Source organism: Salarias fasciatus, chromosome 23, assembly GCF_902148845.1.
Source record: "Salarias fasciatus chromosome 23, fSalaFa1.1, whole genome shotgun sequence".
Classification (NCBI taxonomy): domain Eukaryota; kingdom Metazoa; phylum Chordata; class Actinopteri; order Blenniiformes; family Blenniidae; genus Salarias; species Salarias fasciatus.
In genome coordinates, this window is record NC_043766.1 from 13,046,962 (window position 1) to 13,072,621 (window position 25,660).

The following is a 25,660-nucleotide window of genomic DNA, read 5'->3' on the forward strand; positions in this document are numbered from 1 at the left end:
GATAAATTTTGATCTTTTTTGTTTTATTCTAGTCTTTTTTATTTGTTAATCAATTGCATGGTTAGTGCCACATGGTGGTGCAGTGGACAGCACTTTTTTCTTCATGTATGCCTGGGTTTTCTCCGGATGTCTGCCTCTCTGCGTTGCAAACCCTGAGGAACTGGTGACCCGTCTGCAATGTCTTCGCCCATCGGTAGCTGGGTGTGGCTCAGCTGCCCTGTAAACCTGAACAGTAAGGAGCAGCTTAGAAGACAGAGGCATTTGTTCAGTGAGAGTTTCAGAATTGTGAAACAATCTGTCCGAGAACAGACAAAAGGCTGGATCACTCTTCTCAACTGATTTGCTCATAAAGAACAATATTTCATCATCACAGTCGACAGTGAAGACCAGTCCTGCAGTGAAACTTACAGATAACACATGAATAAATATTATGAAAATGGACCTTAAAAATGGAAAGATGGAAGGAAAGATGTGATAGAGACAGTTAAACTAGAGTACTGTCTAGTCTGTGTTCAGCTGTATGCTGCATTCAACCAACCCAAGTGTATAAATAAAACATATATTGACATTTCTGTTGTTGGGAAGTAATGAGAAATGGAAAAGGCAACACTGGTATTATATTTGAAGAAATCACTGGACAGCACAAGTAGCTACGACTGTTTCCTCGACACTGATTCTAAACAACAGAGGACCAAAAAAACAGTTTGGAGTAGAAGTTGTAGCTAGAGGAAACTGGCTGCCAATTCATATAATAAGACTCATGGAACTGGAAATGAAACCTCCTGAGTCAGATGTCTTGGCTAAGCACCTCAAATAAAGCAAGGCTGGACTTTCAGAAAGCTTTTCGCTGCACTATAATAGACCACAGCTGTCAAAATACTGGAAAATTCTCAAATATTCACAAAGACGATTAAACCACATCAAGAAGAAAAACCACATGTAGGCCTGTGCCTGGATAGAGGAAAGTTACAGAGCAATAAAACATTTCCTTCACACAGACCAGCAGGCCTGACTAACTCATCACATTGTTTTTCATGGAGGAGCAAACAAGCACAACTTTTCAAAAAAATGAAAAATAAAGAAGGAGAAGAAGAACAGTAATAACAAATGCTAAAGTAATGTTTGACAGGAATTGTGCAGAGTTTTATAGTATCTTGTAGTAACTGATGACAAATATGGAAAATAACAAAATCATGGAGTGGAAATATTCTGTGTTACCTTTGTTCAACATGGAAACAATGGAGGCAATGGAAGCAAACAACGGCAATTTCTCTTTCACTAAACCTATATATATATATATATATATATATATATATATATATATATATATATATATATATATATATATATATATGTATGTATACATACATATATATATATATATATATATATATATACATATAAAATAAATAATGAGACTGGGGCAGTTGTGGCTCAGGTGGTAGAGCAGTTGTCTTGCAAGGTTGTTGGTTAGATTCTCCATACATATGCCGAAGTGTCCTTGGGCAAGCCACTGAACCCCGAACTGCTCCCAGTGGAGTGATTTGCATGGCAGCCATCTCTGCCGGGGTGTGAATGGATGAATGGATGAATGTGATAATGCAGTGCAAAGCGCTCTGGGTTCTGCTGCAGCAGGAAGTGCTGTGTAAGTGCAGACCATTTACCAAAACTAATGCTAGGGTGGTGTTGAAGATGTAACTTGTGATTGTGGTCAATCCCTTATTTCAGTGGAAGAAAATGAGATGACGCATCTTATTGGGCGCGGCATTCTCTTTTGGTATCGACATCGTTCTCGCTACCGCTTGCCCTTTCTCTCAGGCAGCTATCATGAAAGAACCAGCATGACAGTTTCTCTGGAATGAAGTTTTCCTTTGTGCCTCACATGCAGGTGGGCGTTAGACAATAACCACCTTACCTATGATTACCACCTGTAAGACTTACTAAGGAAACGACCTTGTGGGAAACCCGTTGCCTAATTTAGGTGCCTGCAGCTTATCTGAGAAACGCACACATTGCTGAGTCACCCCACAAATATGTGATAAGCAAATAATTTTTGGCCGGGGTGAAATTTAAAAAGATTTATACTTAACTTAAAAGGGACATAACTATATGAGATATATCCTGGTTGTTTTTATCAGGGGTGAGCAGGATCAAAAACAGTGGTGTGCAGTCGGGGGCAGCAGGGCTAATGAATTTTATTTTACTCCATAGATAAAGGTCATTCTGAAATATGCCTGGAGTCAATGACTTGTTCAGTTTGCAACTTTATCCAGAAAATGAGTGGTTATATTTTGTAGCTCAGATTTCCTATGCCCTACAAATGCACGGCAGCTCCCCCCTGCTGAGGCAGCAATAGTTTCATAGCTAGCCTTGGATTGAACCTGGACGCTGCTACTGGTTGTGTAGCGTAGAGTGAATGTATCACCAGCCTATCAGATTTTGATGTGTTATTGACAGACAGCTCTATGGCAGCAGAGTTTCTACTGCTGGTCTCAGGTGGCTTCCAGATGAGCTTCACTGACTGGCTCATGGGCAGCAGCGTGATGACGCTGACACACTGTCTGTTATTCTGAATGATTACGGCCCCTGAAATCGTAGTGACACAATTCTTATTATATTTTGCAACTGCTGGCCCTGACTGAAACACCACCGCATGCACAACTCGAAGATTAAAGTCACAGTTTATTTTGACAAAAGAAATTTTCCTGACGACAGGAATATGGTAAAAAAAATAGGTGGACAGCAAGGGGTCAGCCTTTAAAGTGTTCATGAGAGTTTTAATAGGAGAGGGGCCCAGCGGAAGTACTCCTAATAGTAGCCTATCAACACATGCAAAATCTCGTGTACACTGTGGGTTGTGCTGCCCGCTGAGAATCCCTCAAATGTGTTCAAGAATTTCCCCCACGGATCTTTAAAGTATTTTCCGTTCTGTTCTATTCTATTAACCTTTGCTGAGGATCTCATTTTTGCTTATATAACTTCACACATAGCAAAGGAATTTCTCAGCCAGGAAATGAAAGGCAAGCACTGATGGGAAACTCCATACTTTGAATTACATATACAAAGACGTCATAGAGCATAAAGTTCAAGGTATGGGGCGCTTTCAGTCGCTTACACAGCTTGAGAGATGGAAGCTGACGCAGACATTCACATACACATATCAATTTTCACTTAATGCATTCCAGATCCTGAACATTATGTCATTCTGGCAGCCAGACAGTTGAAGGAATAACAAAGTGCTTGGTGATATTTAGGATGCTATACCCCTTTTAGGAGTTTGATGTCACCTGGGTGTCTACAGCCTCCAAGTGTACAGACCAACTTCCCAGTAGACAAAAAAACTTTATTTATAAACGAAACAAAGATGTTGGTGTGAGTCATAAAGAAAAAACATAATCAGGAAGCTATTGTGGTTCAATTTTCTTTTTCATTTTTGGTCATACAGCTTTTGGGTTGATACAAAAGAGGGAAACAGAGGAGACATCGGAATTATTTGTTGATAGTCTGTTTAAGTCATTCCGTCATTACTTCAGCTCAGTATTTTTCAACCGCAAGCACTCTATTCTGCATGCCCCAACCCTAGAGGGATTCATCAGTCTTATAAAACTTGGCAGAACACCTGAAAAATGAAGACATGGTGATAAGAACACAGTTATAAAATAGCTGAGATGAACTCCCCACATGTAGAACACAGGAGACAGCTCTTATAAGTTAATATTTATTTGCTGATATCATATCTTCCAACTTTATTTGAGCTTGGATGTGGTGAGATGTACAGACACACACACACACACACACACACACACACACACACACACACACACACACACACACACACACACACACTCCAATTTTAGGACCATCCTGATTAGTCAGTGTGAAGAATACAAATTTATCACTGGTGAACAAGACTTCAACTGTGCCATTTACTTTTAGCAACGCTTCAAGACAAGCGGTTGTACAACAAGAAAAAATAATAGTTTTTTCCGGCATGCCCTTTTTCCTTGTACTTTTGTACAATATTGTATATTTGTCCTTGTATATTTTATAAATGAAACAAAATTTCTTCAATAAAACATGCTGCTTTGGAATGTGATGTTAAAGATATCAAATAAGAGGAAGAACGACTAATTCACCATTTAAACCTGACATAAAAACATGATTGTGGCACAGTTGTACAATGTCATGTGATCATTGCAGAATTTTCCATACTTGAAAATATATCTTTTTCTTGGCAAAAGTATGTCAGCATTCAGCTCTCTGTGCAGCATTAACATTTTTACTGCCTTTTGCTTGGCTTTCCTCCCACAATCTAAAAACATGTATGTGAGGTTACTTGGTGACCCAAAATTGTGCTAGATGAATGAGTGAGGTTATCTGTCTTTCTGTCTTTGCCCTCTTATGAACATGGTTGATGGATGTTTGAGACTTGGTTGTTGAGAGTTGGGACAAACCCTGGGACAAATCCCCCACACTGCTAACAGAGGCTAATGAATGCTAACAATAAAGTGAAGCGCCATTATCAGCTTCATTAGTTTAGTAGTAGTGATAATTTACTTTGTGCATTACTGGTGTTACAGTCCCTTAATTTAATCTCTTTAAACACATTATAACAAACTGATTTTGAGCTACATAGCATTTCCTCTCACTTTGTCCTATAGCTTTCTTTTCTCTTCATTTCAGTTGCCATATTTCCCTCTGAATGCAACAATACCTCAGTGAAATCAATACTTAGTTATTGCAAAGGATCAGGTGTGAAAACCAAAGAGTGCAGAGACAGATGGAAGCACATACACAGATAAGCCATGTGACAACAAGAGGATTTCTTTTCTTTTCTTCTTATTATAGTTATTTTCTGTGTTGAAGTTTTATCTGTGTCAATGTTGTCCCTCAGCTCAGTTGCAGTTGTTTACTTGTTCTATCTCTTTAATTTTTGTGCTTAGATTTGTTGCAAACTAACTTTCTTCGATCAGTACTATTTCCTTCATTGTATGGCGGTTCCAACAATACATACTGTACAACCGTAGAACCAAGAGAAACAAGATCTTCCTTGTGTTTAAAGCTTCAGTGTGATGAAATCATATTATGCAATACGCATTTCATTTTAAAGCATATGTGCAATGCTTTCAAAAAAAAAAAAAAAAAAAACATCCAAAGAGAATCGATCCTGTATGGCACATTCCCTGACTTCTTCCAATTTGACGATCCAATCTGAAAGCATAACAGTGAGTTGCACTCCAATATTTTATTTTATGTCTATTTGAGACTTTGTGCAAAAAGCTGTGCACATAAGGTCTTCAGTTTTTATGTTACTTTCACTTGTTTCTTTCCTCCCTTTTGAAGCCACATTCTGAGAGCTTAAGAGTGACCTCTGGTGTTCAAACACCGGCTTGACATGGCATCCTCCCTGTTCGCGGGCCAAAAAACCCAACGATCAGTGATCATGTAACAGGGACTCCAAAAGGTTCACTGACCTACAATCCTCTGCTGCCAGAGTTCACCTACTTCCCGCAGGCATTAAGATTTTCGGGACTGTTTCCTCTACTTGGACTGATTACACTGAGCAGTAATCTTTAATCGACGTAATCCCATGCATAGTGTGTGATTTCTGCCCTGACAACCAGGTAAACTTTACGTCAGTCCTGTGAGGTGAACTTACTGTCATGTGAGCACATTTACTGCACTTCAGAACACGGAGTTAACTAAATTTGAAGAATACCCTAATTAATCACCCTAAACATCTCACACACTCTCTCGGAAACAGTTAATGTTATTAATATATTCTTAAATTTTTCTTGTTCTTCCCTGTGTTTTGACTGTAAGTCTCTCATCACAAAAAAACAGTACATAAAATCGCAGTATCATGATAGATAGATAGATAGATAGATAGATAGATAGATAGATAGATAGATAGATAGATAGATAGACAGATAGATAGATAGATATTCTTGACCATGGTCAGCAGACATTTCAGAACAATAGGCTCAGAATAATGATCTGAATTCTTATTAAAGCAACATATTATTTAGTCACTTAAGGTTTATTTAGTGACTGACAATGATGAAACCACACCTGACATACATTCACCGTGTGCCTGAATAAAACAGTCCTCTAATCCTTTAAGCCAATAAATACAGGACACAAGCACAGAGACGAAGGACAGAAGTCAAACACGGTTGCATTAGCCGTTCCTGTCGTGAGGGTGTGTGGCACATTCACTCTATTTGCACTGCAGTGATTCAGCACTCAGGTAAAGAAAAGCTTACAGTGTGGAATGCAGAGTAAAGAGTTTCATCTCAAATGACAGCATTGAGAAATACACCAACCAAAACCAAACTACTGGTCACAAAGCATTGTGATGGGAAACTAAGGAATTTGCAAAGTGAAAAACTACAATGAATGGCACTTTTTTAAAAACTGATCAATATAATTTGACTCTTACAAATTTTAACTATTGCAGTTTTGTGTTAGAGGCCACTTGCTTCATTTTATGCAGCTGCATTGCAAATCAGCTCCGTACAGCTCCTCTCAACTTGCTTAAAGTATTTCCTTTTAGATGTTTACACAGTGACATTTCAGAGGAAGGCTAATATTTATCGGACTGGGACGAACTCAATTTCACCTCTCATTGCAAACTGAGCCTAAATGTGCACATACGAGTATTGAAAAGCACTTACCCTAACCCTGAAACTTTCTATGAAGAACTAGCACATCATAGAAACTCTTGAGACTAAAAGAGACCCAGCTGCATAACTCTAAAAAGAATTCCAGTGTTTTTATCTTTACTCTCTAACAATAAATCATTTCACATTGAATTCCTTCATAACAGTAAAAAAAAGAAAAAAAAGTGCTTGTCTAACCACACAAAACATTCAAAGTTCTGCTTGGTATCAATTTAAGTGTATTTTAAATCTATTTATTAAATCATAAACTCACTTAAAACCCCCCACTGGTAAAACTGTATGTTTTGCAATGAAATTTTTGCTTCAAGAAGTGATAAAAGACAACAGAATATTTTCTCATGTTGGGTTTAGTTCGGATACACATGATGAAGCATCACTAGATATTCCACGCCTTTAGCTAGCGGTGCTTTTATTTTCAAAGATATTCATCATGTGCTCACTTTGTGTGAGACTTTTATGCCTCAAAGAAATTTGAATTCCAGACAAGATCACTTCAAAAGTTCATCCCAAGGATGAATTGCTCTCATTTTAGTTTAACTCTTAAGCTTCTGTTTGAAAACAGTGAAATGCAACACAGTGCCTTCTGGGCATCTGAGACTTTTAGATCAGCTGTCTGGTCAAGTGACGCATTAATTTTCTGCTTCAGAATAATTATAGAATTGAGAAAAAAGCAGTGTGCAGCTCTCTCTATCTGTGTTCACCATTCCCTGTCTACATTGTGTGTAGTCAGGCCTTTGTCAAGTCGAGTCTTCTAATTCCTGAAGTGAAATCCTCTTAGGATCTATGCTCTATTTCTGTTTGGTCTATAGGGGCCTTTTTGGAAATCTCCATTAGACCAAGCTCATTGGCTGGAAAAGACAGACGCGTGCACACAAAAACACACACCAACCAGCAACAGATAGCTCAGTGAAGTGATTGTGTGTGGATCACTGCAAGGTTAGCTACTCACGAAAAAGGAAGGACTGTGACTTGACTGTGACTGCAGACGGTAAGAAAACTTCTCTCAATGATCTATTTCAGTCATTTAAAATCTTTTGAGATACAGCTATAAATTCTAGGTTTGGTTTAAATATATATAATTGCAGTTATGTTCCTTTTTGTATGATTTAAACATTCATTTGGCACCAGTTTCAAATAGGTTTTTTTGTGCAGGAAAGCTGTTAAGTGAATAATCCAACAAAACAATTCTTTTTTCTTAAATACACTGTTTTGTTCAGTTCATTTACTGTTTGAAAATAAGGGTTTTAGTACAAACAACAAAGGAGTCTTTATTTTAGTACTAACTTTAGTCATGACTCTGTCCAATTGGAAGTCAGCTGCTCACAAGAGTCCATTGTCTTTTGTTGTCTCTTTCTCTCTCTCTCTCTCTCTCTCTCTCTCTCTCTCTCTCTCTCTCTCTCTCTCTCTCTCTCTCTCTCTCTCTCTGTCACATTCACACACACACACACATAAGCACAGATGCAGATGTGAACATTATTTATTGCTTCATTTGCTCATAGTTTAAATAATTCCCTTGCGAGGTGGGAGTCAGAGGTGGCCATAAAGATCATTACAGCAGATCAGCATTGCAGCTACAAGCTGGAAGGAAGACTACACTAATTGAAACACAGGGGATGGACCATTTAATCCAATCAGACACTGGCTGTGCATTTCTCACATTATCTACAGAATCAAGCAATGACACTATAGACATCATGAAGCAGTGTGCTGCAAAGTGCCTCCAGGAAGGGTCTGCAAGTTTACAACCGAAACACCGACATATCCACATCGGTTGTACTACTGCAGTTTATGTGCGTAAAAACATAAACAGTTCTGAAGAAACAGCTTTAAGGATATTATTTATTTTCATGCATTGCTTTGTCTTTCCTCATCTTGTGGTGAACTACTTACAGTAGTTCTGTTAGAAACAAACAGACATTTTCATAAATAGACATTTATCAGTGAAATGTTGCAGTTCTGATTGTTGTTGCTGTTACTGCCGTATTTTATTTACATTCATGGTTTCATGACTTTAGATATTAGTTTAATTTGTTTCGTCTTTAAATTGTAGCTACATGGTCCAAGGACAACTAACACTGATTTGTTGCAGTTCAGTAATCCTCTTATTAGACTGCATTAATTTAATTGAATATCATGAGACTCACTTGTATCCAATAGCTTAACCACAAAGATATTTAACTTACCTGTAAACAACGACATGCTTGTAAAAAATGACAACAGATATCTTCTATTGTTTAACTCAGAAGATTGAGCACTCACTGAATTCATCAGATGTATAAATGGCAGTACTGAGTGTGGTTCTGTCTTCTGTCTTGCAGACAGCAAGCCTGCACAATGTCAGACAGACTGATTGACTTGGAAGAGACTGCAACCCACACAGGTAACCGGAAACACTACCTCAACAAATAAAGCAGTATCTATCATTTTGTGGTATTTTTTGTGTTAATAAGTCAACATTAGAACACTAACTTTGGATGTTAGTTTGGTAAAGAATAACTTCATAAAGTGTTGTTTTTTATGAAGAAAAAAGGGTTGACACATCACCGGTGAGCCAAATAAGAGCAGAGCGCAGATCTTCAGAGCTTTGGCACGTAATGGACACTCTAATCTTCTTTTTCTTATGCAACACAGGGGTAATTAGTGCACTTCCTTGAGGGTTAAGATAATCCTCCATCTACAACAGCTCATTCATCTTTAAATTTTAATTTTAGTCGTCAAAAGCAAGAAAGATTTAAAAACAAATACTGTAAATTTTAATCATGATCAATTAATATAGGGTTGTGAAATATTAACTTGTTAATCATGATTAATCACAGAATTAGGGTTAGGGTTGGCAATTGATACAAATAAAAGAAAGAAATTGGAGAGAAAACTTAGAACTCAGTTCTGAATCTTGTCTAATTAATGTTTTTTTTTTTTCCTACTGTCATTGGGACATTTTTTTTTTCCTCTGCAGTTAATTTTTTTTTTTTTGAGTGCTCTGTTTGTCATAAGTGAAGTACAGATCTCTCACCGGTGTTATCATTTGCTTGCTGTTATTTCAAGTAAGGATTAATATGACTGTTTTGCTAATGGTACATGGCACTTTCTTTTTGGAAAAACGTTTTTTGAAGTAGACACTATATTAACTGAGCCTACATGGCACTTTTCATTGGAAAACTGTATTTTTTGTTTGTTTACTGAGAAGTTGTTTCCTCCCTCTAAGTCCTGGTTTTATGACCACACTGTTGTAGCACTTTGTTTAAGATGTATTTTTTAAGTAGACCAGTTGACCTACATGGCCCTTTTTTCACTTTGAAAACTGTATTTAGCATAGACATTGTATTAATTTGGTCTCCATGGCACTTTTTGAAAGGAAATTCTTTCTTTGTGTTTATTTGATTTCCAATTAAGACATTCTGGTAAGAAACGCTTTACATTGTTGGCTTGAAACTGCATTGAAATGCAAAGAAACCCCAACAACTGAATTTAAAACGTGACTATCACGATGGACTTTGGAAATTTTGCGATTGAGCATATTTTTAAAAAAATGTATCTTTTGACAGCCTTATTAAAAACTGTCATTTCTGTCAGCTGTGTTTGTACTGTCTGCTGATACATGACTCCTATTCTTCGTTCTGATTCTTGAATATGGAGAATATAAAAGTACCATTCATTAAATAATACAAACTACTGTCATTTGTGTTTTCTCTAAAAGGGCCAAAAGGAGTCATAAATGACTGGAGGCGGTTTAAACTGGAAAGCATGGAGCAGGAAAATCTGTCTCCTGCGAAAAAGGAACTGCTGCGACAGATGTCATCGCCCAGCAGGCCAAAAGACGACTCCAGAGCAAACCTTAACCGCAAGGTACATCCCAGCACAGCGCCAAGACAGTTTTAATATCTGAAATCAGAGCTTTGCTCTAGTGGGTTTTGAATACACTGTATGCTTGTGTGCTTGATTACCATCCCAGGATGATGTGAGCTGTGAAACAAGTATTTCTTTGTGAGATGAGTCTGTTGCAGCTTCAGAAACTAATGCAAAAAAGGGAAGTCTGCAGGCGTCAAGAGCTTCTCAGACTTATTCTTGGAAAAACACTTGATGAGCACATGAATGCATCTAATTAGAGATATACTTTTATGTTACCAAGTCAAACAGTGAAAAACAATCAAAATGCCAAATATTGTTGATCCATTGCAAATAACAATTGTCATGGTTTATTTTTTCACTGTCAGATGAGTGTCCAAGAATATGAACTGCTTAAAGAGGAGGATGAAGGATGTCTGAAGAAATACAGAAGGCGCTGCATGCAGGAGATGCATGACAAACTCAGCTTCGGACCCAGATTTGAAGGCGTCCATGATCTGGACAGTGGCGAGGCCTTCCTTGAAGTCATTGAGAAGGAGCATCACAGCACAGTGGTGGTTGTCCACATTTTCAAAATTGGAGTGAAAGGATGCGAAGAGCTCAACAGCTGCCTTGACTGCCTGGCCACTGAGTACCCAACTGTAAAGTTCTGCAGGATCGATGCTGTAGCGTCAGGCGCTGCGGAGCGTTTCTCCGATGAATTTTTACCCACTCTGCTCGTCTACAAGGCCGGAGAGCTACTTGGAAACTTCCTTGCCTGCACGCAGCACCTAAATGAGGAGTTCTTTGCCACAGACGTGGAAGCGTTCCTTAACAGCTACGGCCTGCTGCCAGAGAAGGAGCTGCCGGCGGTGGAGGATGAGGAAGAAAACGATGTTGAATAAACTATTAGTTTAGTTGCTCTGTTAAAAAAAAAAGGTCCATGTCAGGAACCGGAAAAGAAACATCATAAAAATGACAATTTATATAATAAGACAAGTTATTCATTTGGAATTTATCCTATGAAAATGTTATTATTCCCACTAACTGTGTGAAGGTTGTTCTTTGAAGGAGAAGGTTCACTGCCGGTTGGCAAAGAATCCATAATGATCCTGATGTGGAGGAAAAGATGCACCAGTGCGAGGGCAAACTACATTTATTTGTGAATATATAAATATATGAACCTGTATCTCCTCTTCACCCATCAACAAAACCCAGTGTTTTGTATTATCAGTAAATATTACATGTTGCATGTACGTCCAAAAATTAAACCTTTATAGAATATTTTGTAGCTTCTTTAACTGTACAGACATTATATGTAAAAATCTAGGATGGTAACTCATGAAGCCCTCAGGAAGAGAATAAATGCATGTAAACTTGATATCTTTGTGTACATTCTGCCAAAATTCCAAAGGTCTAAATTAAAGAGTGGCTACAGATATTCTGGATATCCTTAGACTTCCTAGCCAAAGATGTGTAGATATGGGAATTTTTTTTTTTTTTTTTTTTTTGGTGTAAAACATCCTCTAATATTATCTGCTTCTGCTTCTGATACAATGTGGTAGAAGGTGAAAACTATTTAACGGAAATGATCTGAAGCCTCAGTTTGTGTCAATAAAATCTGAACAGAGAATTTGATGATTCTTTAATTTTAGATCATTATTATGATGAAAATATTATTTCTGTAAGTGGCAGAATGTCATATGTAAAACACAAACTGTAACTTTGCATGTTTCTTTCTCTGTTAGTCAGACAGTCGATGATTTTGAATAATGGTGATATTCATTTTGGGTTGTGTTTAAAGGAAGTATGTGACGTTTTTCAAGCAAACTTTTTTTTTTGTTTTTTTGATTGCTGTAAAGTGATTAAAAGATGTGGACAGACTTTTGTAAGTAACATTTCAGCAGTTATTCCACACATCTTTGTGTATTAAACTCAGTTAAACTCAGTTATTGTATGCTTTTTTCAAAGGCCATCAATCTGACCTCTAACTGTTAAAATAATGCAGAACTCACTTCTGTCCCAATACCAGCACTCCCAGGATGTACAGGCAAGAGCGACACTCCCACTGCTGGCATCCAGATTCAAGGAGTGTTCCCACCTGGCACCTGTCTTCACGTGCCCGCATTTTATGAGGATGATCAAGGCTGATATAAATATTCTCAAAACTGTCCGATGTCCTCTGAGAATATGTGCAATGCAGCATCATGCATCTGCGTTTTATACTGGCAACAATGTTGATAAATTAGTTCGAACCAGAATTAAAGAAACGTGACAAATGTACATACACATGGAGACATATTACAGAGCAAACTGTTCAACGCGTGACAACCTACATCCGATGGAAGTAGGTTGTCACGTGTTGAATAGTTTTATCTGTCTTGTACAATAGACTTGACTCCCCCGTAACCTCAGTGAGCTCAGTTCGTGCCAAAACCACAATATAAAAGTCAATTAAGATTACCCACAATTTGATGTGCAGTAATTAATTGAATGAAGTTAAGCTGCCTTATATCTGCAGGGTATATGACAGACACTGTCCTGTATAAGAACACAATAATGCTAATTTTTTTATTTATGACAACTGCAATTTGTAACTATGTAAGAGGTAAAGGTGCACAAATTTGACCATTGCAAAATTCTTATCTTTACCAAACACTGGACCTATCTTGTTTCCTATTTGTCATATTTCACTGCAATCTATAAACCACCTCCCTTAAAGAGCAGCAAGTCTTTAACTTTGTGCACTGGCACCAACATCAGGTCAAGATTCAGAATCAAGATTAGGATTAGCCAAGATTAGAGGGGCTTCAAGGTATTGCACGTGTGTAAAGACTTTACTCTTCTCTGGGTCGCTAATACAGCTTACAATGTGTCTTATATTTTCAAATTTATCAGGCCATACCAGGAAGTCCAGCACTGTCTGGAGATCAAAAAAATATATCAAATACCTACGAGTCCTCTATGGGGCTAGTCTCAGGATTAACTCTGAGATCATTGTCTTTGCCTGCAGTAAATAGGATAATAATCCTCTTGTCATCATGTAATGATTCATTCACCAAGTCATCCGATCCATGCTGTTTCTGTCTAAATCTAATCCTACCTTTTTAATATATAAATGGGAAGAAACATGAATCAGCCTGTTGGTCAATCTTTCTTCCGAAGTTACTGGGAATCCGGAAACATCTATAACTGTGCTTTGATTGACTGATGGGGAAGTGTTGAAGGCAGAGCAACATAAAGTTACTCCACTTAAATGCATGTTGTTGTTACAGCATGACTTCAAGGATGCTACAATCTATCTGTTGCTAGATTGTTTTTGTCTGCAGCAATATCCTGCAGACACTTGCCAGGGATATTTGTCAGGGATATATTTCTGTGTTTTTAAGGTACAATGCCTCTAGAGGATAAATTAAGTTCTATTTGATTCTAGTCTATTTCATTTAGAAATCTGAAATATTTGTTAGTGAACACACAGGACTTTTCTTAAGTAAACATCCTCCATGCACCAAAACAACTGATAGCTTTATTTTTATAGCCTCTTGTTGTGGCTATAGTTATCATGCTATGCTGCACTGTCAATGTCAAGGAGAATGCGAGACCTGCTGGAGCCTTCTGGCCTTAAGCAGAAGATCCTCCTGGTATTTACATTAAATGGTTTTGAATACCATATAGTACACTGTTGTTATACATCAGCAACTGTTACAAAAATCTCAAGAAAACCTTTTGGTCAGCTGGACCAATGGATTGCCCTCCTAACTGGTCTGCCTTAAAAGATTCAGTGATGCATTTTTTAAATGTGAACATAAACATTTAGTGATTAAGCTGGCCTCAAAATCATCCTTTAAAACTTAAATAGGCAACATACAACATTTTATGAATTTAATGCCTGAGATGACCTCCTAAAAATTATTCTTCAACATAATCACCTATAAGGACAACACAAATACCTGTTTCAGGCCCAATAATTCAGTGAGTAGGTCTCTGTTATTTGTTGAGTGCCTTACCATCTTAGATTAAATACAACATCAGCATGTTTTAACATCTGATTAAGAAAAACATTTTTATTTCCTTATCCATTTTATCTGTATTACATTGTTGAGCTGATTCATTTATTGCCAACACATAAACATATCAGTAATAGTGTACCATCTCTGTTTACCAAACCAAAACAGAGTGTTCTGTTGGAAAAATACCTAATGGATTTCAAATGTTCTAATTTTATGTCAGCTGCATTCATGTCTGACATGCTGCCTGCAAAAGAGCTTTTGAATTCTAATTGCTCTTGAAGCAAGAGTTACTTATTTGTGACACGCTAACACAATTTTTGTCAGGATACACGAGAGCGCGCGCACGTGTGTGTGTGTGTGTGTGTGTGTGTGTGTGTGTGTGTGTGTGTGTGTGTGTGTGTGTGTGTGTGTGTGTGTGTGTGTGTGTGATTCTATGATACCAAATCTGGCATGACTTCCTCAGCCTCTGGCAGCATGGTAAGACCTCACTTTCACACAGTAGCGTGTCTAAGATTGATCAAAACCTTTTCAATACCTCCTAAGGGAGTTTTTTTGTGCAGAGAGAGGTTATTCTGAGTTCTGCCTCAACATGCCAGCCAGACTGGTTTCTGCTGGCCTGAGCTATCGGGTTGTATCAGAGGGTGGCCAACAAGCCAAAACATTTAACCTTCACTCCTTAGTGTTTCGGTTCGGTAGCAACGATGGTGCAAAGAGCTCACAGTACCAATATCAGTATCAATTAATGAGACAGAAAAACAACCATTGTTGCTACAGTCACACACCTGAGGCATGTACAATATGGGTAGCTTTCTTCTGACCTGGGTGAGTTCAATGAGGGCAACAGAGGCTGCCAAAAGAGTCCTTGCAAGAGGAAATGTGGAAATATCCTCTTACAAAATGATTCATTCATACTTCCAGGTAAAAACAAACACACACCAACAAGTCCAACTACACGTTTTGCAGAACATATTATGTTCGAACACTTTATTAAGGAGGCTCATACACTATAATGTGATTTAATACACTAGCTTTACCATAACTTCTGCCTCTACTTAAGTGATATTATTTTAGTCTGTATATGTTCTTTTTTTATGTTTGTTTGTCTGTTTGTTTAATGTGGCCTTGAGCAAGACTTAATTATACTGTGCTTCTAATGCTTTGAATATTACATTTATATTCCATGATAGGGGCATGTGTAATTAAATCTAAATGATAATATTTTTCTAAAGTTCAACTCTGATGCCAAAATGTTGCGTTCCCATTATATTGCAACAGTTTGTTCAAATGACAGGTGTATGTGTGTGTGTGTGTGGGTGTGTGTGTGTGTGTGTGTGTGTGTGTGTGTGTGTGTGTGTGTGTGCATGTGTGTGTGTGTGCGCGTGTGTGTGTGTGTGTGTGTCACATCACACCTGCTTGTTTTATGAGATGGTCATTCATATGCTCTGCCCATCTCTTGCTGTGGGAAAACATATGTGTCCAATTCATAAAACTTTACACAAGCTATATCATGTACATTGTGAAAATTGCTATCCAAATAAAGTTTGATTGATTGGTCTTCTAAGGGACAGATCGTATCTGATGAACTTTGCTGAGTGATGACTGATATCCAGAACAGAGTTTGTCTTTAACACATTTAAGAAAGCTTCACTTATTGTGACCGAAATTGCACACATCAATGAAATAAATGTTTACATCGGTGTTTACCTCAGTGGTGACCACCTCATCCCACCCCCATTCTGATGTTTATGTTTTCCCTTTGTTTAGACCGTTTCACTAATTGGAGAACTTATGTTTGGAGAGCCCAGCTGTCGCGCTCCAATTCACTCAGATAAAAAACATTTTAACTGAGGTGACGTCATGGCACGGTAGTGTATACCCCAGTTTGAGGCCTGCTTGACCAAACATGGAAAACGGATGTGAAGGAGGTGACATAACTACATGTGGCTTTTGCTTTCATCATAAATGAACATCTATTTTGAGTCACGCTGTTTATACAGCAATAAAGTCCTCATGAGTCATTGATTTCAATCATGTAGTGATTATATAAATATTATAGTTTGATTCATATAGGCTTGATAGGATTACATGTGTTAATCCTGTAAATACAACAAATTACTTTTCAAACAGTCAGACATATCTATAGGCAGGACATTTTAGTGTAATATACCAGCTTTTCATCCCTAAGATAGGAGTATACCCTAACACTTCTCATGTTCTCTTTTGTCTCTTAGGTATCACAATGATTAAGAACCAAGAAGCCACTGACCTATCTGCTGAAACTGGTCCTGACAGGGCATAAATGCCTGCCTGGTACAAGATACCAGGGGCACTGCTAATTAATAAGTGAAACTGAAACTGTGGAGGCAGAGAGTGACAACAATTGAAAGTAATTGAAACTTAATGATGATCAACTTCACCAAAAAGATCACTGCAAGATATTGAACAATTAATCTTCTGGATATTTCAACTTAAATAAAATATCAAAATTACAATCACAGACACTCTAATAACTTAAAAACCAAACAGAATACTCTTGTAGATGGTGATTTTGTTGTATTAATGATACACAATAGCCACATAGTGTAGCAGAGGTTTTCACTCTTGCCTTGCAAGAATCTCATGAGTTCAAACATCCCCTTGGTCTTTCTGTGTGAAGTTCGCATGATCTCCCTGTGTGAGTCAAGAACTCTGGTTTCCTTGCACAGTCCCAAAACATGTATGTGAGATCGCCACTAGATGTGAATGTGATGTGTGTGGTTCTCTCTCTCTCTCTCTCTCCGTTTGTCCTGTGATGAACTGACAACCTGATCAAGGGAACTCTGCCCTCTTTTCTGGAAATGGCTCAAGTGACCTCTGACCCTCAACAAGAAGACTACTCACAGAAGTTGATCCTGAACACGTGAGCAGAGGTCCTGTCTTTCAGGGTGTGTTGGCGCCATCTGCTGGTCATCTATGGACAAACGGTGAACGTCGCTCTTCATTAAAGAAAACAAATTCAGTGTTTAAACTATTAGGGGGGTTATTTGTTAATCCAATGGGACGAAATATAGCTTTACGATGTTTTTTTTTTTTTTTAATCCACAAGCATGGATTCACGAGCCCAAAACGGACCACACTGCACGCCACACGTACACGGCAGAACTACATTTCCCGAAATCCTCCACGAACCAACTCAAAACCCAGGCTCGCAGTAAGGTCTGTACACTGTGGGAAAAATGGCGGCACTGCTACTGCAGGAGTTAGAGGGCGCTGAGTTAGCAAAGCTACCAAAAGCCCTGCAGAACAAACTGGAAAGGATACTTTCGGATCAACAGTACGTGATCGACTCACTCAAAGCACAGCAGGAGCAGTTCCGTGTGGACAGCGGTGAGTTAATGGCTGTTGTTTTGTTTACTACCGCCGTCAAAGTGTTTCGCTTTGCTTCCCATGCATGCGTTGAAGGGAACATCGTACAGTCGTAAAAGTGTGCTTTTGGCGCACTTGAATACCAACCTCGTCTCATAAATATGTCAATGGATTTAGGAACACGCTCTGTTCCTTATATGAGGCTAAATGCCGCTTTGACGGTAACATCGGAAGCTTTTCGGTTGCTAGCATCACTTTAGCTCCAGCGGCTACATGTGACGTCAGATGTTCGTTATCTTTATAAAGGTATTTATAATCACGAACATTTGTTTTGTTTTTTTGTTTTTTTTTTTTTCCAGAGCAACAATTCTTTGAAAAAGTGAAACAACTTGCCCAGTCTCAGGAGGATTTTCTATCGAGGACTCAGGAGCACGTTACACTCAAAGGGGAGTTTGCCAAACTCGGTAAGGATGATCTTCACGGTGCTTTGAATACAGGCCAAACGGCGTAAACATTAGATTGTTGGTTCGCGATATTGTGCTTAACCCCCGCAAAGGTATGAGATTCCGGCATCACTGCAGCTGAAACAACATTACAGAAACCCAAGCATGTACATCTTGCCTTGATAGGTGCTATGCTATCACTGGCTCGTGTTTACTCTACTGTTTTGTCTTGACACTGCAGTTCAACCTATTCGTGATTGAACTGACAGTGAATTACATTTCCTAAAACTCCTTTTTTTTAGAGGAGGAACTGAGAAGCTTGCGCGAGAAGAACAGGGAATATGAGTCTGCACAGGAGAAGTTTTCCTCGGAGCAGGTAAGGCAACAAAGTTTACTATTTCTGTTTCTGTAGAAATATTGCAAGATTATTGGTTTCTGTGCTAATACACTTGGGCTTCGAATGAGAAATGCCATATATGGTCCTCTGATTTTATATGTATTTATTTTTAAATGTAAGATTGAAAGATAAAAAGCATACATGAAGCCTGTTTTTAATGTCATGAAATTTGACTTAGGTTAATCTGATAATTATGATGAACTGATGAATGATATATAGCTGTTGGCGAACTTTTAGATGCCTGAATTGCTTGTGTTTTATTAGTTGTATCATCAAATGTTGTGCTTAAAGTAGATTTATGTTCTTGTTTAGACTTTGCTCTCAAAAGCCAAAGAGGAACTGGAAGGAGAAAAGCGTGAACTTGTGCGGACACTTGATAGGAGATCTTCAGAGATAGAGAATTTAAATGGTATGGGCACTGGTTCACCTATCTTTTGTTTGAACTTTTTATTCTCATTTTTGTATGCAAAATGTTGATTGGTTTTGCACTCAGGTTATTTTCCATTGCACTTTCAGATGACGTGAGGAAGCTCAGTGACAAACTGATGGAGGTCAGTACCTCTAAGATGGCCCTGCAGGTGAAGTTAAATGAGCTTGAAGCAGCTGAAGTCAACATTAAAGTGAGTTATATTGTATTTTCTTACGCTCTAATGCACACACATCACCTTGTATGCACAGAAATATGCAAACCTAATTGAAATCTGATTATGTGCCTTTTCAGTACAAAGAGAAGCGCTTGGGACAAGAGAGAGAGCTACTTCAAGGCCAGATTTCTTGGCTGAATGGTGAGCTTAAGTCCAAGAGTGAAGAGCTACTTTCCTTGTCCCGACAAAAGGGCAAGGAGGTCATGGAGCTGAAATTCACCTTGGAGAATAAAGAAGATGAGGCAAGTTAATCTTATTATATTTAAGTTACATTTAAGTACAAATTGAATGCAAAAACAACAGAAATAAGAAACTTTTTTGCCTCTGAATTGATGTTTCAATATCTTCAGTATTGTATCAATTACCTATTTTATTGTGATTGTCATTGCAGTTGAATAAATTCCAAGAGCAAGTGGCCAGTTTGAAGACTTCAAATGAGCATCTTCAGAAACAAAATGAAGACCTGATCAGCAAACTGAAAGAAGTAAGTTTCCATTTTAATTGTACTCTAAAGTGTTGCTGTTAAAGTATAGTTTAAATAAAGTGAGACTGAATGTTTACCTTTCACAGGCTAAGGAGCAAAACACCACAATGAAAGAGAAGTTCCAAGATGAACTGAATGCCAACGTAAAGCTTTTCAACTTATACAAGGTATGTACATATGCTAAACAAAATGCTGTGAGTCCATCCAGAAAATACAGAATTAAGTACAGAATTAATTAAATACAGAATTAAGACTTATCGCACAAGAAAGAAAGGACACACAAGAAAGGACACTCACTGTGAGAGTGTTTATTACTAGGAGTGTGACGAGACGCTCAGCTCAGGAGGCAAGAATTTAACTGGGTTCACGATCACAAGAAGAGACAGTATTGTCACTTTACTTAAAAAAAAACAAACAAATGACACAATATATGACTGGACAAACATAGTTTTTTTTTTGGTTTTTTTTACAGTCACAACAATACAGCTGCATTTTTAAAGGTTCTGTAAGTTGTATTAATGCATGGTCTAATCATGAGCTTGAACTTATTCTACAAATAAAATTTAATTTCTTTTTTTTTAAAGTGGAAACAGTGCAAGACTATAACAGAAGTACTAGTCTATCAAAGTGCATAGTGCTCATGCAAGCCGTGGTTTACAGTACTATCTTTTTACAGTTCTTACATAGTGTCCGGTCTGGTTTCTGATTTCTGCCCTGTGCCTGAGAGAGACAGCTTCTCTCTTGAACGAGAAATATAGTCACGAATTAGTCTGTAGATCTCGTCACACCCCCATTTATTACTTCACAGATCAGTTGGGTGAAGCAGCTTCGATAACCGGTAAATTGAAAATATCATTTTATACCAAGAGTTACAATCAAATGTGACAAAACTGTAGTATGGTTTATGTAACTGTCATTGTACTTAAAATACATTTCATCAACTTCATGACAGGACTGCAAGAATGGTCTCTGGTGTCCAGTTGTTGTCCAGAAAATCTAATGCTAAGGATAACTTGTTGTAGATATGTTAACTTTTTTCAAATATGTGATTGTAAGAATTTTATTTTTTTCTGCTGTTAACTGTATCTCACAGAAAGAAGCAGCTGATTCTGAGGCAAAAAGTGAGGACCTGAGTCGCGCAGTGGCGGAGCTGGATAAGATGCTAAAAGATGCTGGAGAAAGTATGAGACAAAGACCAAATGCTCTATGACTAATTCTATCATTTGACACTTGAAATCTTATACACTGTCTTAATAGACATAATTTGAACTTGTAGTGTTCCAATTTCTGATTTTTTTTTTTCTTTCCTTTTTTTGTGGTTTACAAATCCTCCTACCGTTATATTTTTTCTTTTCTTCACTTCAGCCATCGGAACTCTTGAAGTGAAGTTGCAGGAAATGAAAAGAACCACAGACAAACATGCTGCAGAGTTAAAGGAAAGGATCGAGAGCCTTGAGAAAGAACTGGAAAATGCCAATGAACTCTCCAACTTGAAACTTAGAGGTTGGTTAAGTTTTTTTTTTTGTGTGTGTAATATTTTCTTTGTTTTTGTAATTGGGATTATGTTGCAGATAACATTAGTTTACAATGTTATATCCTGTGTTTATTGGTTCTTTCTTTTTTCCTTTAGGTCCCGTTGGCTCTGTATTGACAGAGGAGCAAATGACAACATCCCCGACAGCAGCTGCTATAGCTAAGATTAAACCTGGAATGAAGCTGACAGAGGTATGTGCAGCATTAGTTCAAACATCAGACTCCCTTATGAACATCCTGAAAATAATCTCCATTGTGGTTATTTGCTTGCTTGCAGAATTCTTAAGTGTTTAACTATTGGCAAGATGGAGTTGCTTTTTTTCTACTTAGTTTTAAATTCTGATTATTATTTTTTTCAGTTGTACACAGCATATGTGAACAGCCAAGAGCAGCTGCAGCTGGAGCGACTGGAGAGCAAGCGAATCAACAAGTATCTGGATGACATTGTGCAGGAAGTTGAAACAAAAGCTCCCATACTCAAAAGGCAAAGAGACGAGCATGAGCGTATGCAGAAGTCTGTGGCCAGTCTTTCTGCTAAGCTGGAGCAAGCGATTAAGGTGTGTGAAGCTATTGGGTTGTTTTACATTTCACGTAAGTTTTTACCTTCATTACTAAGTTTTTGTGTTTGTGTTGGTTTCAAGGAGGTGCACCGTCTGCAGAATGAGGCTGATGAGGCCAACAAACGATCCTCTTTTCTGGAGAGGGAGAACCAAAGGTGTGAACTTCAGCTAGGTGACCTGGCTAAGCAGGTGAGATTGGTCTCATGTTAATCAGTCTTGGTGATTCCTTCCAAATATAATACACAGTAATCCAATGTATCTTTGTCCCTCCTGCTAGGTCCGTGTGCTGCTGATAGAGTTGGAGGAGGCACGTGGAAATCACGTGGTCCATGAGGACGAAGTCAGTTCTGCTGATGTTAGCAGCACATCTGAGGTGATCAGCCAACACCTGGTAACCTTTCGCAGTGTGGTGGAGCTTCAAGAGCAGAACCAGCGTCTTCTGGTCACTCTCCGGGAGCTCAGTGACACACAAGAGAAAGAGGAGATCGCATGCAAGATGTATGTAGGATTTTATGTTGGTTGTTTTTATATATTTGATTGCTGGGGAATGACTAAACACATGGTCTAAGCAAACTTAATTGCCACAGGCCTGAAGAGCTGGAGCAGAGTTTGGAAAAAGCCCAGTCTGAGTTGGAGTTGCTGAAGCAACAACGTAGCCAGCAGATTAAGATGACAGAGTCCATTGTGAAGCAGAGAGACGTATACCGTATGCTTCTGGCTCAGGCGACTGGAATCAGCTTCCCACAAGGTAATTCACAAAAAAAAAAAAGAAAAAAAGACTACAATCTGCAGTACTTCACTATACACATGTACAGAACTTGCTTTGAATTGTCTGCACGAATAAAAAATAAAAGTTCTATGTATGAAAGACTTGTTTTTAACCTAAATGCTATCATCATTTTAAAGAATTAATTGGTCACTTTTGGTTTTTCGTTCGGTCTTATTTTAAAGTTACCTCTTTTTGTCTGCCTGAACACTTTGCTTTTGGTTTCCAGGTACCCCACCTGAGGAGATCTCACTTTCCTCTACACCACTACGTTCACCTGCAGCCACTCCAACTACAGCGACGCCCACTGCACTGGTCTCCATGACTCCAGAATCTCATGAGGGACTGGAGGCAAAGGCGGCTTTACGACAGGTAAATATCAAAGAAAACACCGTGAGATATTATAATTTCAGATGGTCAAAATCCTCAGCCACTGAGCCTGCTTTAATTCATGTATTCAGTGCAGGCAGTAGTGTATGTTGAGCACTGATCAAGCTGAGCATAAATCCTTTCTCAAGCTTTTAGGGCCAGCGTTTGAAGGACTGTTTGAATGGGTTCCTATGATTTAAACTTGGCCTATTTTTAAAGTATAAATCTTTGTGCTTTGTTACACATGTTGGCTACTGTATATTTTCAAAGATATCATTTCTGAACTTTATAAGCAAATATTCAGAGGTGTTCTTTAAAAAACTTTTGCCAAATGTAAAATGATTAAAAATTGTTGATTGTATTTGCAGTTGCAGGAAGTGTTCTCCACCTATAAAACGGAGCGCATGGACAGTGATAAAGCAATGACCCAGCAGAATGAGAAGCTGCAGGAGCAGCTTGTTGACCTTCGGTCCCAGAATGCAAAGCTGTCCACCCAGTTAGAATTTGCCTCCAAGAGGTATTTCTGAAGAACATGAGAGAAGACAACATGTTAAAGGAAATTATTCACCCATTGATAACATTCCACCATGCTAAAAGCTGATGTGTTTTGTTTCTTAGGTATGAGATGTTACAGGACAATGTTGAAGGCTACAGAAAAGAGATCGCCACCCTCAGAGAGAAAGGACAGAAAATGGCCACTGCCACACAAAAGCTTGAACAGACCATTCACACCCTGAATGAGGATCTGAGAGCTGCCAAGGAAAAACTGACAATGGCCGAGGTGTGTCTTGAATCAATCCTTTTGATCTTTGTTTCTTGTAAGCACTTGTTATAGAGCTGTTTAAAATGATGATTGAACGAGATGAGGTGGTGTCGCTCTGTTTTTGTTTGGAATCCATATAGATATCAGATTAGTTAACACTATTAAAGTTGTTATCAGATGACGTTTAACAAAAGACCAAGAAAAATGGTAATGGAAAAGTACCGGGAATACACAACACAAACCTATACAGGCTTCACAGCTTCAAGACTTGATCCTCTGACGGAGATGATATTCTTGATACATATTAATGGCCGTGTGATCACTTACATACAGAGTTCAAGTAAACAAGACAAAGCTGATTTCTCAGTTGAAAAGAATTGGGTCAGATTGACAAAAAGAGGACCATTTAGACACAGCTAGCCTTCTAGAATTGATAAGACATAAACTTATTTCATCTTTCTTTCTTTTTTAGGGATGTGCAGAAAACTTGCGTAAAGAAAGAGACATGCTGAAACTTGTGGAGTCCAGGCTGAATCAGGAAAAAGAGACTTTCCTTAGCCAACAACAGAGCCAAAGCCTATTGCTGACCAACCTCCAGGCTATTCAGGTAATTTGAAAGTACTTTTTCAAAGGTTGTTTGTAGGAATCTTCGAATGTATAAAACAAAACCCAAAATGTTAACTGCTATCCTGCAGGCCACTCTTGAGCGTTCAGAGACTGATACACGTCAGCGTCTCAAGGGTCAGCTGGAAAAGCAGGAGCGTGAGATCTCACAGCTTCAGAAGAGGCTTGAGACTGAAGTGGAACAGCGCCATCTGCTCACCCGAAACCATGAGGTACGCTTCGTATCTTGTGTGGATTCAAAATAATAATTGCCCAGATCATTAGAACTGCAAGTATTATAGACACAATTGGAGCCAGAAGATGTACCTAAAAATGATGTTGACCTACAGAAGTAGCACTTGTGAATGTAACTTTTTTTTTGTATACACAGATTCAGTTAATGGATGCAAAGAGGCAGCTGGAGACACAAGTGGCCTCACACCAGAAAACTAAAGAGCTGCTGAATGCTGCAGAATTGGAGCTCAACGCCTTGAGAGTGCAGCAAGGCAGCATTCAAGGACGTCACAGCCTGAGTTCACCATCTACGCCCATCATGAGAGGTTTGAATTAATACATTAAAAAGCATTTAAAACAGCAGCCTGATCTGATAAACCTATACCAGGATTTACGTTTTAAAAATTCCCCAAACTTTAAATTCACGGTTTTATTGGTTGATTTATTCATTCTCACTGTCACAGTTTACAATTCAAATCATTCACGTTCCAGTTTGAGTATTATGAATGGCAATTAAGACGGAAGTATAACTGTCTGAACTTAGTTTTACTGACCCAGTTTTCTTCCTTACCCACTTCAGAAGTCTTCTGTTTATGAGGGTGTTCCAGTAAACTGGCCCAGAATGTCTAAACCACATTGCTTCAAAGTCTTGTGTTCTTTCAGTACAGACACTCAACAGTAACAGTATTTTTATTAACCCAGTGCTGCGTTCTCTCTCCTTGAATTCATGTGGTGTGTCTATTTGTGTTATTTTGTTCTTAGGTCTCCAGGGTTCTGATCAAGACCGAGAGGTACTACAAGGTCGTGTGCAGGTGGCTGAAACCCGAGTGGAGGAGTTGGTAGAAAGCCTCAAAGCAACCACATCCACCATGGAGCAGTACAGAGCCATGGCTCAGAGCCTCGAGGAGTCCCTGGACAAAGAGAAGCAGGTTGGAGATGCAGCGATGATACAACGCTCAAACATGGTTGGGTTTAAATGGTTGTACCAGATTCTTCGTGGG

The 25,660-nt window shown here is 38.5% G+C and overlaps 2 protein-coding genes and 1 long non-coding RNA gene across 7 annotated transcripts in view; 2 read left to right on the plus strand and 1 right to left on the minus strand.

The window, feature by feature from the left end:
* On the minus strand, positions 1-19,092 carry LOC115381176 (uncharacterized). Its single transcript, XR_003930401.1, has 3 exons — positions 19,018-19,092; positions 1,001-1,008; positions 1-13 (listed from the first exon to the last, which is right to left on the minus strand). It is a non-coding gene; the product is annotated as an uncharacterized LOC115381176 (long non-coding RNA).
* Positions 7,532-11,417, plus strand: pdcb (phosducin b). Its single transcript, XM_030082435.1, has 4 exons — positions 7,532-7,671; positions 9,002-9,063; positions 10,381-10,529; positions 10,898-11,417. The coding sequence occupies exons 2-4, from the start codon at positions 9,018-9,020 to the stop codon at positions 11,411-11,413; spliced, it is 711 nt and encodes a 236-aa protein (XP_029938295.1). The 5' UTR covers positions 7,532-7,671; positions 9,002-9,017; the 3' UTR covers positions 11,414-11,417.
* Positions 17,730-25,660, plus strand: part of tprb (translocated promoter region b, nuclear basket protein) — a 20,604-nt gene continuing 12,673 nt past the window's right edge. For all 5 annotated transcript variants that reach the window (XM_030082426.1, XM_030082429.1, XM_030082427.1 and 2 more), the window contains exons 1-22: positions 17,730-17,884; positions 18,223-18,327; positions 18,609-18,682; positions 19,016-19,112; positions 19,220-19,323; positions 19,425-19,589; positions 19,739-19,831; positions 19,918-19,998; positions 20,925-21,012; positions 21,197-21,334; positions 21,462-21,556; positions 21,724-21,921; positions 22,006-22,113; positions 22,202-22,422; positions 22,512-22,672; positions 22,920-23,062; positions 23,428-23,576; positions 23,678-23,840; positions 24,295-24,429; positions 24,518-24,658; positions 24,817-24,985; positions 25,422-25,588. In XM_030082426.1, coding sequence (XP_029938286.1) covers positions 17,734-17,884; positions 18,223-18,327; positions 18,609-18,682; positions 19,016-19,112; positions 19,220-19,323; positions 19,425-19,589; positions 19,739-19,831; positions 19,918-19,998; positions 20,925-21,012; positions 21,197-21,334; positions 21,462-21,556; positions 21,724-21,921; positions 22,006-22,113; positions 22,202-22,422; positions 22,512-22,672; positions 22,920-23,062; positions 23,428-23,576; positions 23,678-23,840; positions 24,295-24,429; positions 24,518-24,658; positions 24,817-24,985; positions 25,422-25,588 — 2,946 coding nt within the window. In that variant the 5' untranslated portion in view covers positions 17,730-17,733. The remainder of the gene's footprint in view (positions 17,885-18,222; positions 18,328-18,608; positions 18,683-19,015; positions 19,113-19,219; positions 19,324-19,424; positions 19,590-19,738; positions 19,832-19,917; positions 19,999-20,924; positions 21,013-21,196; positions 21,335-21,461; positions 21,557-21,723; positions 21,922-22,005; positions 22,114-22,201; positions 22,423-22,511; positions 22,673-22,919; positions 23,063-23,427; positions 23,577-23,677; positions 23,841-24,294; positions 24,430-24,517; positions 24,659-24,816; positions 24,986-25,421; positions 25,589-25,660) is intronic.